The following is a 15758-nucleotide window of genomic DNA, read 5'->3' as shown; positions in this document are numbered from 1 at the left end:
ACTTTTACAAGGTGTTTGGACGTAAATGTGTGTTGGCAGTGTGTGAACACAACAATCCTACAATGGAAAAAAAACACAATCTGCTTCTTTTTTAATCCCTATTAAACCAAAGCAGTTTTATTAGACATGCTGTGTTGATTCTCATGTTAGTGACGTCGAAGTGATTAAGCTCCGCCTACTGCAATTGCACAAAGGATGCACATTGGATCACTCGACTCGCATAACACATTTTTTGAAATTACAAGCCACACACATGAGGGGCTACATAAATGTTGTGATGAACTTTGCATCTAGCGCCCTCGAAAAAAGAAGTCGCCCGCCACTGGACTGTATTCACATGAATTATATCTATTTTCAACCAAAAGCACTCGCTGTCTGTTAGTAAGGGATCGAGAGCAGTAGCTCATTTATTTTAAAAGAAACACACATGCTGTTTTGCTCCCACCCAAATAAGGTAATTTTGGATATGCTATAATAAATTATCTGTGGCGTATTTTAAGCTGAAACTGTACAGACACATTCAAGCCACATCTGAGACTTTTATTACTTCTTGTAAAAATAGGGGCACAATATGTGCAAAAATTGTTAAAAAAAATTATAAAAAACAGTTGCACAGTGATTTGCAAGTTAAGTTTAGTCTTGGTTCCTAATTTATTAAATCTTTTTTTTTTATTTTCACACAAATGTTTTATATTTTTATGTGATTTTATTTCTATTCATAGTCTCATTTTTAGATAGCCCCAGAAACAGTATACTGTCCTTATACTCGAGATAAAATGCATGTTCATCATCAAAACATTTAATAAACTGGTTTGGAGAAATTTAATGTATGTGCCTGCCCTGAGGTGCAACCACGTGATGCGTTTTGATCTCACACACTACCCAACACGCAAGTACGCACGCACGAACGCCTCCCCCTGATCACTGCGGTACAACATCAACAGAATGAACCCTAATCGTTTACTGCCAGAAAGAAAACAATCAATTTACGATCCTTAGATATTAACTTACAAAGTATTGAGTGTATGTCAACGTCAGTCCTACCGTCGCCTTTTGTTCGACTAAACCTCGCGGTTTAAAAAGGTAAGAGACCGTTGTGATTCTTGACATTAACGTTAGTGCAAATGTAAGATAACTAGGCCGCAGTCTTATATTCTGCCTTGCACTTACTTTCCAGGGTGGTGAGACTTAACCAGACCGGTTAAATGGATGGTGTTTTATAAAGCAGCCAGGTTTTATTAGCTAAAATGCAGCAATGTGCCTTTAAACCTACGTATTTGAGTGCAACGCTTCCGCAAATTTGGTTATCAACATAGGCAGGGCTGCAGATATCCCTAGCACGTCCAGACAGCATCGTTCCCCGTTTTAGTTGGCTATTAGCGACTTTTTATAAAAACGCAACGTTATGCATTGCGTGTGCGTCCTCTGGCAAGCTTTTAAGGTATCAGCTTTTAACTAAGTGGTGCTCGTGCATGCGAGTCTTCCTTGTGTTTTCTTCTGGCGCACATGATACCATGGTTAGTTTTGTTTTTGTGTGGTTGCAGTGAGCCCTTTGCTGACAACACAGTATACATTATCTGATCTCACAGACTGTACAAACAGGTTTGATTTAATCTATGCGTCTCTCCTGTAAGAGGATTCTTAAGCATCTGCAGGTAAAACATTAAGCCTATGTACAGTAGCATGTAGCTTTAAGTCATCTTTCTTCACAAGGCTTCCCACCGCCTTGACAATTACTACCATAAAAGGTTTTACACTGCATCTAGAGGAACTAATCCAGAAAGACAAGGTGCAAGTGAAAGTAGCTTTCAGTTTAAAATTTACACTCGTGAAAAAGTTAGTAAAGGGACAGTCCTTATTGAATGAGTCAGACTGTTGTTATTGTTAACAACATGCATGAAAGGAACAGCCATTATGTATTAAACAGGTTTTCTCGGGCACCCGTTCTGTACAATTAAAAAAAATTCTTTAAAACAAATACGGAAGTGTAGATTAAACATAGTCTTCGTCGTTATATGATATTTAATATATCATCATAAATAGTGATTTAGATGTGGTCTAATTTAATGTCATATATGTTTGAATTTAAGGATCCTGTGTGTGAATTTGTCTTACATTAGGTGTCTAAATTGTAACCAACTAGGAATTGAGAGTTGGGAGAGAGGATCTGGAATGGCGGGAGGAAGAAGAGGAGCGAATAGAACATACTGCCGTTCTCCGCTAAACAGTGAGACTGGTTCTGTTGGCAATGGCAACCACTCGACTAGCTCACCTGTGACAGGTGTGAGATCAAGGGCCAGGTAAGGAAAGTGTGTGTGTTGAGAGGTGAGGGGAAAAATGTGTGAATGCATTATTTTTATTTCAGTTCCTATAGTAACGCCCTCTTCCAATGTAATGATTTAACTTTATCTAAATTGTGCTGAAATTTAAGGAATGGATCTGGAACGGGAATGTCCAGCCCACCGCTTGCCACTCAGACCGTGGTGCCACTGAAGCACTGTAAAATTCCGGAACTCTCTGTGGACCGGAACGTCCTGTTTGAGCTTCATCTATTTGTGTGCCATCTAACAGCTTTATTCGTGCATTATGTCAACATCTACAAAACCGTGTGGTGGTACCCCCCATCACACCCACCTTCACACACCTCTTTGGTGAGTCACATGTCCAAGGGTTTAAAATGAAACTACACATGAATGTCGTGTAGACCAAAACTATGTTTTTTTCTTACATGCTGCTTTGTTTGACAAAAGGATCCTTTGTGAATGTTACATGACATCTTCATTTCTTTATTCTTTGTAGAACTTCCACCTTATTGATTACAATATGTTGGTGTTCACCATTATTGTGCTGGCACGCAGATTAATAGCTGCCATAGTAAAAGAGGTAATGTGCATTATATCTCATCCATATTTCTTTCCCTGACATTTTAATAGCTTTTTGATTTGAATAGTTGGTTAGAAGATTAATGAGTAGTGCAATCTCTCTCGCCCTTTCTCTCTCTTTCCCTTCTGATCAAGGCATCACAAAATGGGAAGTTGTCCTTGCCACATTCTGTCTTCCTGGTGACGGCTCGTTTTGCTGTCCTGACTCTAGCAGGATGGAGTTTGTGTCGTTCACTTATTTATCTTTTTAAGTCATATTCTGTACTCAGTCTCCTCTTCCTCTGCTATCCGTGAGTAATGCTCTACACATCACATTGTAATAATACATGCACGCACTACTTGCACTCCCTGTTGTTTTCTGCACATTCATTTAAGGGGATATATATCATAAGGAATAGGGTTGTTGTACTTTTGAAGCATACTGTAACTTTGAAACCTCAAAACCTTTACAATCCAAAAAAGAGGAAGCTGCCAAAATGTGACCTTTTCTTGTGAAATCTTTGCTAAAGTCGTATAATCTAAATTCTTATTATCAAATTAGATGTTGATTTAAATTTTTGATATTAAATACCTTATAATAAGTTGTATAACAAAGAATATTCATTTACATTATGTAGTGTGATTTTGTGTAGAAAACAAAAAATGTCTTTAGCTGGGTTCTCAAGGGTGGGTCACATACTTGCACTTAATAATTAAGTTAAAGGGATAGTTCATCCAAAAATGATAATTATCTCATTAATGACTCACCCTCATGTCGTTTCAAACCCGTAAGACCTCTGTTCACCTTTGAACATAGTTTAAGATGTTTTAGATTTAGTTTGAGAGCTTTCTGACCCTCCATTAAAAATGTATGTATGGTATACTGTCCATGTCTGAAGAGGTAATAAAAACATCATCAAAGTAGTCCATGTGACATCAGTGGGTCAGTTAGAATTTCTTGAAGCATCGAAAATACATTTTGGTCCAAAAATGACGATTTTATTCAGCATTGTTTTCTCTTCCGGTCTGTTGTGAATCCGCATTCAATGACGGTGCTGACGTGTTTTCTGGTGCGCCCGAGCTTTGTTTACAGTCTGAGGGATTAGAGCATCCGTGACATGCACACTTACGCACCATTTAAAAAATGTTGATGATGTTTTTATTACCTTTCTGGACATGGACAGTATACTGTACATACATTTTCAATGTAGGGACAGAAAGCTCTTGGACTAAATCTAAAACATCTTAAACTGTGTTTCAAAGATGAACGGAGGTCTTATGGGTTTGGAACGACATGAGGGTCATTAATGACATTATTTTCAGTTTTGGGTGAACTATCCCTTTAAAATCATCTTCAGTTTGCATCGTAATAGCTTTATAGACTTCTTGTTGTACCGTTTACAATAATATTGTATTCATACTTATCACACACATCTTCATATTTTACCCATCTATCTTTCCACCTCAGGTTTGGAATGTATATTCCCTTCTTCAAACTCGGCTGTGATTTTCGGAGAGCTGGGTGTATGTCACCTTTAGGTGGCATGGTTTCTAAGGAGGTCAACGGTGCTGGTGGTTTGGGGCGTGGGGGACGGGATTATCTCTCGGTCCTTAAGGAAACATGGAAACAACACACCAGTCAGCTGTACAGTGCCCAGCCCATGCCCACCCACGCCTGCTGCCTCTCTCCTGACCTCATCCGCAAAGAAGTGGAGTACCTGAAGATGGACTTCAACTGGAGGATGAAGGAGGTGTTGGTCAGCTCCATGCTCAGCGCCTACTATGTAGCATTCGTACCTGTTTGGTTCGTCAAGGTGAGAATATTGAAAAGTTTGTCTTTAGTATGTACACTTGCATGATCATACAATGTCTGTAGAAATTCCACATTATCATTTAACTAGGACTGGGTGATAAATCATCTGTAATGATCATTAGTAAAGCCGGTTCCGGTGAATTAGTTATGTCAAATTGAATAGATGTGTTATGCAGAATTCTGAAACTTTCCATGGAAATGACTCAGGAATATATGGGAATTTTGGTACACAGATGAAGATGAGTCAGATGTTGAGGAAGCAAATGTTTGTTTGTGATGCAGTTTGTAAAAATTACCACAATTTTAACTTCCAACTTGGGATATGTTCAAAATTCCTGAGCTTTGCAACCTTAGTTATTGGTCAAAAAATAGAAAGGTATTTTGCAAATGCATATTACATTAGTTACACAAATTGAGAGCTCTAAACACACAGATGCAAATATTTTTTTAATGCATTACTTGTGTGGCTCCTACTCTCTGTGTGTAATGCAAAGCTTTGTTTTTTAATAGTCGTGGTCAAAAAGTTCACTTTAATTAAATCTGAATATAGTTTGTATGAACTTACATAAGTTTGTCATGTCATTTGTTTAACTGGTACTCGCTATGTTTTGTAACACTAGCAACCGCTTTCGTTGTATTGGATATTTTGGGTAATATCTTTTACATTTCTGTACATTTATTGTCTATCTCTTTCTCTCTTTCTGCATTTGTCTAGAGCACACAGTATGTGGATAAACGCTGGTCCTGTGAGCTGTTTATACTCGTTTCTGTCAGTACTTCGGTTATTCTTATGCGGCACCTACTGCCACCGCGTTACTGCGACCTGCTTCATAAAGCTGCAGCTCACCTGGGCTGCTGGCAGAAGGTGGACCCATCCCTCTGCTCCAATGTCCTTCAGCACATGTAAGTCTCCTCTGGGGTACCTGGTGGACTCATATTAAAGTCATAGGTTTTGGTTAGTGTTATGTGTGTGTGTGTTACACTTTAGAGAAATTCTGCATCAGTTTGTTAAGTACAGAAATTAGGAAGTTTGAAAAGTAACAACAACAGGTACACAATGCTAAAGAATCCAAAGGATTTAATTTGAATTAAACACTTCTCTTTTACATTTCTTTTTCACATGTGCACTTATCAATAAAGGAATAATGTGTACTTATGAAAGGAATGTCTTCATTGTGTTACATGTTTTAACATGTTTGTTTGATCCGTGGTGTGGCCTTCCATTGCAGATATATTAATGGCAACATCCAATAAATTAAAAAACCCAAATCTGTTCTGTTCTGTTTAAACATGATTCTTTAGCTGCAGGGGTTTTCAAAAAGTACAGATTAATTATGCTTTGTTATGTGTTTTGTCTTATATAATTTTCTTAGATAAAGGTATACTTACATTTTAATTAAATGTTTTTTTCTGGTGTCTACAGATGGACAGAAGAATACATGTGGCCACATGGAGTTTTGGTCAAACATAATAAAAATGTTTATAAGGCCATGGGCCATTATAATGTAGCAGTTCCCTCAGATGTCTCACATTATCGTTTCTATGTAAGTATGAGTATGTATTTTATATTTTATATAATTAAAGGAGTTGCATGATGTATTCATGGTGATATAATTCTAATAACCACTTTTTTTCTCATTTTCTTTGTCTTTACAGTTTTTCTTCAACAAACCACTTCGAATATTAAATATTCTCATAATCCTGGAGGGTGCAATGATATTCTACCAGCTATATTCACTGATGTGTTCAGAGAAATGGCATCAGACAATATCATTAGCGCTGATATTGTTCAGTAATTATTACGCCTTTTTCAAACTGCTCAGAGACCGAATAGTTTTGGGAAAGGCATATTCGTATTCAGCCAGTGCCTCCAATCAAAAAGTCAGTTAGACAAGGATAAGTTATTATCAGCTATCACAGATGAACAGAAAACATGCATGAGAGCTGTTTATTTTTTCTACAACTGCATTTTTGTCTGTTTGTTTGACTCACCATGAAATAAAAAGGAGACATATTTTTGTAATTTGTTCCTTTGAGTGTTTTTATAATGGATTACTAAACTATGGAAACTATTACTAATACCCAAGTGAGGTATATGTGTGACCCTGGAACACAAAACCTTTAGAAGTCTTAAGTAGCACAGGTGTATTTGTAGCAATAGCAAACAATTCATTGTATGGGTCAAAATTATAGATTTTTTCAATGCAAAAAAATCATTTGGATATTAAGTAAAGAATAAATTCAATTTCCAACTATAAAATATTAAAAAAATGTTAGTAGTCTTCGCTAAGGACTTCATTGGACAACTTTAAAGGTGATTTTCTCATTATTATTTTTTTCTTAGTACCCTCAGATTCCAGATTTTGAATAGTTTCTCTGCCAAATATTGTCCTATTCTAACAAACCATACATTAATGGAAAGCATATTTATTTAGCTTTTAATAAACTTAATTTCACTTAATCAACTTAATCGTTTCCCAGTATAAGTAACCAGAAAGTTTACTGCAGTTTTTATTATAGGGTTTATCATTTAGTCCATTACTGTACCCTCCCTGCCTCCCCTAGATGGCAGCAAACGTTTCTGAATGGCTTCAGATCACGGTCAATTTTTACTTCAACAATTTAAGATATCAGGGGAGTTTTGTGTTTATCTGGTAAAGGTATATTAATATTTTAAATAGCTAATCCTGCGGTTATTTATTGTGATGTTTTGTAACTTTAATCGGTAGGTTTTGGCTCTCCAGGGCATTTTAATTGCGACCGCAGAATGCCAGCGAAGTTACAAATCGTACTATGCAGAAGGTTAAGCTCATTGAATATTAATTACGTCCCCGTGACGTTTCTCAGCAACCTACCAATGACTGCGGCTTGAGTTGTGAAACGCTTTCCAGTGGCCAGTGGTGAATGCTTGATTTATTAATATTAATAAGAAAGCGTCTCCATAGTACGAGTAGCAAATTCGCGGTCGGGAAGAAGCAGGAGAGCTCAAGCTGATAGCAACACGCACCTGATATTGGCTTTTAGAAACACACCGTGTTGACATTTTGTATTATTGGTATGGAAACCCCAAAACTATCGTCTTAAATTTGTGTTGGAAAGCGTCGTATTTAGCCGGTGAGTAAATCTTTTTGTTCACTATTATGATGATAGCGCATCGTGCCATTTGGGTATCACTGTGCAAATCTTACCAGTTCTATATAAGATCTCTTCGATAATTGCAACGGTCTTAAATTTTATCTCACTCTTACATGAAAGTGAAAATGAATGCAATTCAAAAGTGTGTCGCGTGGAAAAAACAAAACTACGAAACATGTTCCTGTTTATTGTCTTAAAATAATGTGCATTTTATACATTGGTGGACTAATTATTGAGTGAAAGGAACATCAGATTTGACCCAGATGATTCCGTGCGCTGAACCAAACAGTAACGTATGTACGAGGAAAGTAAGTAAATATACAACATCTCCGTATTTACCACTATTTGTATGAAATAACATTATTAATATATTGAATGTATTTAACTTATATACTTTATTATGCATACTGTAATTTACTTGTCTGGTGCTGTAATGTCAACGCATTTCGAAATATTTTATAGATTACATATTTTTCCTCACCACATGTTTTTGATAATTCAGCTTTAATAACTTAACGATTTATGGTTTAATAGAGGAAATACATCAGTCAGAGTATCATTAGCGGACAGGCAGCACGCTCCCGAGAGTCCCATAGAGACCTGAAGCGTCTAAAAATATTTCAGCACAGATAAAGGATTTCTTTACACAGGAACAGGAAACATAACAAAAGTCAATGACAATGAACTTGAAATAATGACATTAACTCTCTTCATATAAAGCATAGAGGAGTTATGGTGGAAATTAAACCTACTAAGCTTAAACAGAATAATTATAAGGCATTTTTAATAAGGATGTTTATCTATTTGGGCTTTATGCAACTCAACCAAATATAGCAGATAAAAAAACGCTGAATTTGTCAGTACCGTTGGCAGCTCAAGGTAAGATAAATCAATCCATACCCAACCTGTAAATGTTTGCTCTCAAAGTTTTGCAAAAAAGATAAAAGATTAAAAAACAATATAACGCTATTGCTGCATTCACACCAAACGCGAATAGAGCGTCAAATTTGCGTCTAGCACATCTAGTTTGCCGCTTGAACATTTTGAATGCATTCGCACGTCTAGAGTGAAATAGATATTTTATTAGGTTTGAAGCTAAATTGACACGCATCAGAGACAAATCGTGCTTCTTGTGGTGGGGTAAGGAGTGTTTTTTCAGACAGGCTTGCGACCACAATACCAAGCAGGCTCCTGATTGGTTAACGCTGTGCGAATTGACGCCAAAGTTCAAATTTTTCAACTCTGGCGTCAGATGCAAATTTGCGTCATTCGCACATCATTTCGCGTTATTCGCGTAAACGCGTCTTCACATTGACTTAACATTGAAATCATTTGTGCCATATGCTTTATTTGTGTTTGGTGTGAATGTAGCATAACAGGACTCTCACAGCCTAAACCCAACTTTTCTGTTTGCCCATTTTGTATAATGCTTTGGTTTGCCCTCTTACCCTACCTCCAAGATCAGATCATACAGTATTGTATTCTCAGTAGATGAGTTTGATCTCTCATCTCTGTCTCCTTAAAAGTGCCACTGCCCTCATGGAGGACAAAAGGAAGAAGAGGAGCCCCAAAGTGTCCCTTCCCCACCCCCCACCTCCACCCATCAACCCAAGGAAGCTTTCTGTTCTCCCGGCGAGTAAGAGCGCCACATTCTCGCTGGGTCTGCCACAGCCCCCTTCCCCCAAACCCAGGGGCAAATACAAGAGATCGGTGGGAGCAATGGGGCCATCTATAGAAGTCCTCGCTGTTCCTCCGGTTCCCCCCAAAAACACAAGGTATGTATTCCTCAGTGTATCACTGATGTATCAGTTAGCACCATTGAACTCAGTCTATAACAGTATAAATCGTGAGCTTAATGACATGATGGCTTGTAAATGTCTTGAAGACATCATTTAAAAACTATAAAGTGTGAAATTTTAAAAGTTATTGTCAATCCGGGAGTCGTATGGAGACCGCTGTGAAAGAAAAAAGACGTCTAAAAGAAGTCTTAATCTTTATTCTGTAGATAATTTATGGCATTTAGGAGCAGTTATCCAGACAGGGATTAGATTAATTCAGGACTAGGCCTTAGTTATATTAGGACATTTAAGTTGTTTTTACAAACATACACCTTACAAAAAAAAGTGTAAAATGAAGTGGGATGTTATGACTCGATTTTTAGCAACATACAGTCTATCAGAAAATATGCAAAAAATGGGGTTACCCCCTTACCCCTGGTAAAGTTCATTCAGTGCAAAACATAAACATTAAATTACATTTACCCAGGGTTTAGAATAAGCTGTGTTAACCATTTTGATTGTGAACAACCCGTTTTAATATTACAAATTTTTAGCACATTCAAAAGGGTGTTTTATTGACCAAGTCTTTACCTAATTGTGAATCTGAATGCTCTGTCGATTACAGGCCTCACAGAGAAAAGCCCAGAGCTCCTCAGCCTGCTGGGCCGAGTCGTGTGTCCCAGTCCTCCTCACCACTCCAGCATTCATTCCTCACTGACGTCTCTGATGTGAGAGAGATGGAGGGAGGACTCCTTAACTTGCTTAATGACTTTCACTCCGGAAAACTGCAAGCTTTTGGTATGAAGCACTTACACAAGAGACATTAACACTAAAGCTGTTCTGCAAAAATTTGATTGTAATTGTGGGAATGCAAAGATGTGTTAAAGCGTAACTAAACCCCTGGTCAGAGGCTGACTCCACCCACTGGCAATATTTGAAAAATGCAAGAAAAGTGGGCAGATCCCTACGAAGATAGAGGGGACGAACTAAGCTTGTACCAAGTGTGTGGTGAGATCGTAACAAGGGCGTGGTGATCTTGAACCTGCTTACGTCACGAGTCATTTTTTGGACCCAACATCCAATGGGAAAATTCAACTGCAGTAGCCACCGTTCAACCTGAAGAGGGCAGCACTCAGACGTTTTTACACCATATATTGCAGTATTGAAACACTTTATATCCAAATGTCAAAAAAATTACTAAAATCAATAAACAGCACTAATAAAACATAATCCTTACAGATCATTAACTAAAAAAAGTTGGTTTGGGGTTTAGTTACTCTTTAAAAAGTAACAAAAAGCTTTTGAAACGGATAATAACACGGTTACAATCTATTGTTTCTATTTTCATGCTTTGATGCAACATGATATCAGGTGCTATAAAGCATTCAGCTACTGCACATAATGTCACACCTTTAGTGTTATGGGCGTGACTCATCTATCAAATTGTTCGACTTATTGTGTCTAAACCTGTGTGCGTGCATAGGTAAGGTGTGCTCCTTTGAGCAGTTAGAGCATGTAAGAGAGATGCAAGAACGCCTGGCACGACTTCACTTCAGTCTGGATAGTCACGTGGAAGAGTTGTCCGAGGACCAGAGAAAGACAGCTTCGGACCGCAATCTAGAACACCTGCTTTCAAATGTAAGATGCACATTGCCTTCTTACACTATGCACTATAAGTGTACTCTGTTTGTGATTGGAAATTAACAATCACACACAACATATCAAAACATAATGCCTTGCCTATCTGCCTTTCTTCATTTATTATTTATGTACTTTTCACTATTTAATTATGTTTAATTATTCAGTAAAGCATCACTTATTTAATTTATTAATTCAGTGCAACATCACTAAATCTCACAATGAGTTATGGGCAATATCAGCCGTTTGAGTTCTGCAAGCTGCATTTATGCATTTGGTAAATGCATTTATCCAAACCTACTTACAGTGCATTAAAGTTATACATATTCTCTGGGAATCAAACCCACAAGGTTTGTGCTGCTAATGCAAAGCTCCACCAATTGAGTTACGTGAACACACTGTTCGTACACTGATTTTGTGCATTGATCTCCAACTTGAATATGACTCGAAATAATACCATTTATTTAGGCACACTATTTTTTTAAATGGTGCTAATAGCACTAAGTTGTTCACTGGCTGGTAATCATAGCACCTATGTAGAAGCACAACTATAGCACCACTTGGTTTTACATAGCACAATATGGTTCTTTATAGGTGCCAAATAGCACTTAAAATGTTTCCCCTATGAATACAAGCCAGTGAGCCACTTTTAGTGTTATTTTGCACCATTTCTTTTAGAGTGTAATGTGATTTGGGACACTAAATGAAGTTTTGAATACAATTCAGGATCATTAGTATAAAAATTGGGGCAACATGCTCTTCATACGTGTTTTGTTCGGTTAACTTAAAGCCATAGACTTATCTCCATAATTCTCCCTATTTTTTCCACAACGATGGTGTAACTCCAGTTTTGATAAAAACAGAACACCAGTCCACTTGTTCTCTTTTATTCAGCTGTGACTGTCTAAAATATGCAAATGCTAAAGGAGTGGGTTGATCACAATAATACCCTGTATCTGAGTACAGGCTTCTGGCTGGATCTTGCATGATCCACCACATCCAAGTGTTGCTGTCTGACCAAATTCCTTCATCAGCCTGTGAAGGGCTGGACAGTTACTATTGATAGTCTTTCCCTTCTAGCTGTCAGCACAGTGGCATGTGGTACAAAGCCCAGCACAATGCGAATGTATTCATATATTCAAAAATGGGTGGTTGAAATCACACCATATAAAGTGTCAAGGTCACATTTCACCCTGAAATCAAAAATAAAATAAGGAATTATATTTTGCATTATGAAACCAATTTGTCTAGATTATTATTTATTCAAAATTTTGAAAGCATCTCTGTTGTTTTTCTTTCTCTTAGCTGGAAGAATTGAGCAGCTCAATGTATCCTTCACCACATTGTGGTTTATATGCATTTAGATGTGTGTTTGCCTTACTGATGTTTTGTGCTATATGTTTTCCCTCCATAGTGGGACAGTGGTGGATAAAGATAATGTACAGTACTGTGCAAAAGTCTTAGGCCACCACCACCACCAGACTTAATGTTTTTGAAGTTTTAATGTCCATCCATATTTATTTTTCAATCTATTTTATTAAGATACAAACAGAAAATACAGAAATATGTACAAAACCAAAAATTCAGGACTAAATGTCTTCTTTAGGCATCGTCGGTGTTTAGTGTGATCTCTCTTGGCATAAAACACATCTTGAGCGTTTTTGAGCAGAATGAAGTAAAAAGATTAATTTCTTTAAAATTAGTAATTAGGATACAATTTTATTTAGGTTTAAGAGATCCTGCAGTTTCCTGCTATTGCTTAAGTGGAAGGGGAGTTAACCTTAAAAACTTGACACATCCGTTTACATTTTTATACAGTTTTTAATACTATATACACATTTCCTGTATTTTCTGGATGTATTCTATTAAAGAGACTGAGAAACAATTATATATGATCACTATAACATTGCAAAAACAACAAATCTAATTCTGGGATAGTGGCCTAAGACTTTTGCACAGTACTGTATATTCTGAAGAGATTAATTAAATGCAATGTTTTAATGAGATATTTTCAACTGTTCAAGTATTAAACATAAAATGTGACATCCAGCAAGTTCTGTTTATCCAGACAGTTTGTGTTACCCATTTTAAAAGCTCTCAATGCTTTTAGCCAAGCACTTAGCTTATAGTAAAATCGGGTGCTGTATATTTCAAACCAGTAAGAGCATGGTTCTAAGATCAATTGTGTTTTAATGGAAGCCTAATGGATATAGCATATGGGTGTTATGACGATCTGACCTGGAGTCACCATTTTTGCATGTAATTGGTTAGTCCTTGATAGATTGAAATTATGGTTGTGTCGTAGATGTGCACAATATATCTCCTTAATGCAGTTTATCCAGACAGAAACTTCACCTGGCAGAAAATCAAGACTTGCCCAAGACCTCCAGCACCTGAAGTAGGAAAACGAACCCAGCTGACCTTCAAGCTCACTGTGCAGACCAAAGCTCAAGTTGCCATGACAACAACTCCACTGCAAAAGCTACAATAATGATCCAATGCTAAATGCTATATTGCTGTAAGTGAGGATAATAGTATCAAAGCACATTCTCAATCTGAATGCTCCAATGTTAGCATTTACTATAAAAAGGCATCTGTAAATTAACTTATCCTGAAGACCATGACAGCTAAAAGAAAGGTTATTTTCTATTGGTTGTAGTGCTCTAAGCATGTGTATGTTTGCTTTGACCGATAATAATTATGATTCAATACTGATAATGTTCATTTAATACTGATAATGGTTTGCTCAGTTTAACCAAAAGGTTAGATTTTTTTATGTGAATACAAATGTAAATTTGTTGCAGAATATTCTGCACCCTTCAAGATAATAAAAATCCAAGGACTGGGGCTGTCAAAAAAGAGAGTAGTAGACTACTTATATATTATGTTGATTTTGCATCCTCTTAGAAGCCTGAAAGCTCCATGATATTATTCAAAACTTTGTGTTCAATGCAAGCCATATGGGTCTGGAATAATATGAGAGTAAATGATGGCAGAATTTTCTTTTTTATGTACTGTTGCTTTAACATGTGTTTGAAAATCTTGATCTTTAGTGACAGAAGTAGGAACAATCACTTATCTGTAAATCACCTAATACAAAATTGGGCTTTATTTTGTAGTTTTGTTTATGTTTTTTTGGATGATTCTGTAAATGGCTGTGGAGTAGCTATTATACACTCAGGACTGTTTAAAACTGTCAATTTTAGTGCCTCTTCTTAGTGTCTAGATTGCATTGATTATTTTAAAGTAAACTCTCCATGATGGAACTGGATGTTTTTGTAGATGTTTGTACACAAAATAGACATGCATTTATTTAAAGTAATATGTTATATACTGTATATTGTCTGTAAACCAGTTGTTTTTATCACTATTTAATTTGTATAAAAAAAAACACACTGATAGAAGTTGTTCGTTATTCTTGATGATGCAGAAAGAAATTTTCAGTATGTGTTTGCTGACTTTGTATTATTATAATTAATGTATGATGAAAGCATGTCAGGCATTTACCTTTTCAGGTTAAATATATATATATATATATATATATATATATATATATATATATATATATATATATATTCCGTATTAGTTTTAAAAATGAATCCTACAACAAGAAGAATTCTTGGGATTCTTCTGTCTCTTCATGGTGCACAATATTGTATTGAAGCTGTTTGAAATGCTCAATGTCTCTCTATCCTAAAACTCTAATATAGGACGTCTGTGCAGTGCTGGGCTATCCAATAAAGGTCAGAGGGGTTATGACAGTCTGTAGAACTACTACAAAAAGCTATGGCAGACAAACTACTTTACACAGTCAATAAAATATCAATACCGTTCCTATTACAGCCAGTCCACAGAATCCGTGAAAGTTTCAGTAATATAACATTACAGTAGCACAATGCATGCAGGTTTAAGGAAAAGCAATGTGCACAATGTTTTTTAATAATGCAGTCATTTCTCATTGCAGCTGACTTCTGCTTTGGCTACCTCTAACTGTATCATCCTAAAGTTGTGTTTAGGACAGAAATATATTTAAATTTATATCAAGTAGAGTTGAATTTAAAAAGGGTCCGATCCAGGATGAGCATCATCCTTTTCTATTTTCCTCATTGCTCGAGTTTGAAGGAAAAATGGCATTTCTGACACTGAGAAATTTTAAAAGCAAGATATATTGTCCTGCTTTGTTTTATTGTTCATGTTTCTTTTGTGCTTTAAGAAATAAAATGTATTGCAAAAACTTACTTTGTATACTTTGTTTAATAGTGAAAATGGCTTCCAACATGTTTTACAAACAATCAGTGAATACAAAAGAAGCAGATATATACAGGGATCTATATTAGGTCTGTAATTTGTTACCCTGTCTATAAAATCCAGGCTAAAGTCTTGTAATCTAATTATAAGATTAGGAGGAGCATCAAAGTTTAATTTCAATTATTGATTTCAGTCTTTGACATGACCTTACTTGGTCAGTGTGTAAGATATATCGAGGTTATATTTTCACAGAATGTTCTTTATATCATTTACAATGATTTTATA

The 15758-nt window shown here is 36.4% G+C and overlaps 2 protein-coding genes across 6 annotated transcripts; both read left to right on the top strand.

Moving 5' to 3' along the window:
* The first annotated feature begins 886 nt into the window (after positions 1 to 886).
* On the top strand, positions 887 to 6691 carry tmem39b (transmembrane protein 39B). Of its 4 annotated transcripts, XM_065296449.2 has the most exons (10): positions 1192 to 1441; positions 1545 to 1655; positions 2121 to 2300; positions 2432 to 2651; positions 2800 to 2883; positions 3018 to 3172; positions 4330 to 4675; positions 5390 to 5577; positions 6098 to 6218; positions 6331 to 6691. In XM_065296449.2, the coding sequence occupies exons 3-10, from the start codon at positions 2173 to 2175 to the stop codon at positions 6562 to 6564; spliced, it is 1476 nt and encodes a 491-aa protein (XP_065152521.1). In that variant the 5' UTR covers positions 1192 to 1441; positions 1545 to 1655; positions 2121 to 2172; the 3' UTR covers positions 6565 to 6691. The 4 variants fall into 4 exon arrangements, with proteins under 4 accessions (XP_065152519.1, XP_065152518.1, XP_065152521.1 ...); XM_065296447.1 differs by lacking the exons at positions 1192 to 1441; positions 1545 to 1655 and adding an exon at positions 887 to 1083 and having other exon boundaries at positions 2144 to 2300; XM_065296446.1 differs by lacking the exons at positions 1192 to 1441; positions 1545 to 1655 and adding an exon at positions 888 to 1083.
* A 925-nt stretch (positions 6692 to 7616) lies between these two features.
* On the top strand, positions 7617 to 14746 carry ccdc28b (coiled-coil domain containing 28B). 2 transcript variants are annotated; one of them, XM_065296457.2, is made up of 6 exons: positions 7617 to 7788; positions 9336 to 9584; positions 10213 to 10385; positions 11071 to 11225; positions 12531 to 12553; positions 13568 to 14746. In XM_065296457.2, exons 2-6 carry the CDS (start codon positions 9349 to 9351, stop codon positions 13620 to 13622), a joined length of 642 nt encoding a protein of 213 aa, XP_065152529.1. In that variant the 5' UTR covers positions 7617 to 7788; positions 9336 to 9348; the 3' UTR covers positions 13623 to 14746. The 2 variants fall into 2 exon arrangements, with proteins under 2 accessions (XP_065152529.1, XP_065152530.1); XM_065296458.2 differs by lacking the exon at positions 7617 to 7788 and adding an exon at positions 7800 to 8117.
* The last annotated feature ends 1012 nt before the right edge of the window (positions 14747 to 15758 follow it).

Source organism: Paramisgurnus dabryanus, chromosome 20 (genome assembly GCF_030506205.2).
Source record: "Paramisgurnus dabryanus chromosome 20, PD_genome_1.1, whole genome shotgun sequence".
NCBI classification, from domain to species: Eukaryota; Metazoa; Chordata; class Actinopteri; order Cypriniformes; family Cobitidae; genus Paramisgurnus; species Paramisgurnus dabryanus.
The sequence above is the reverse complement of the archived record's forward strand: the minus strand, read 5'-3'. Positions and strand labels throughout refer to the sequence as shown.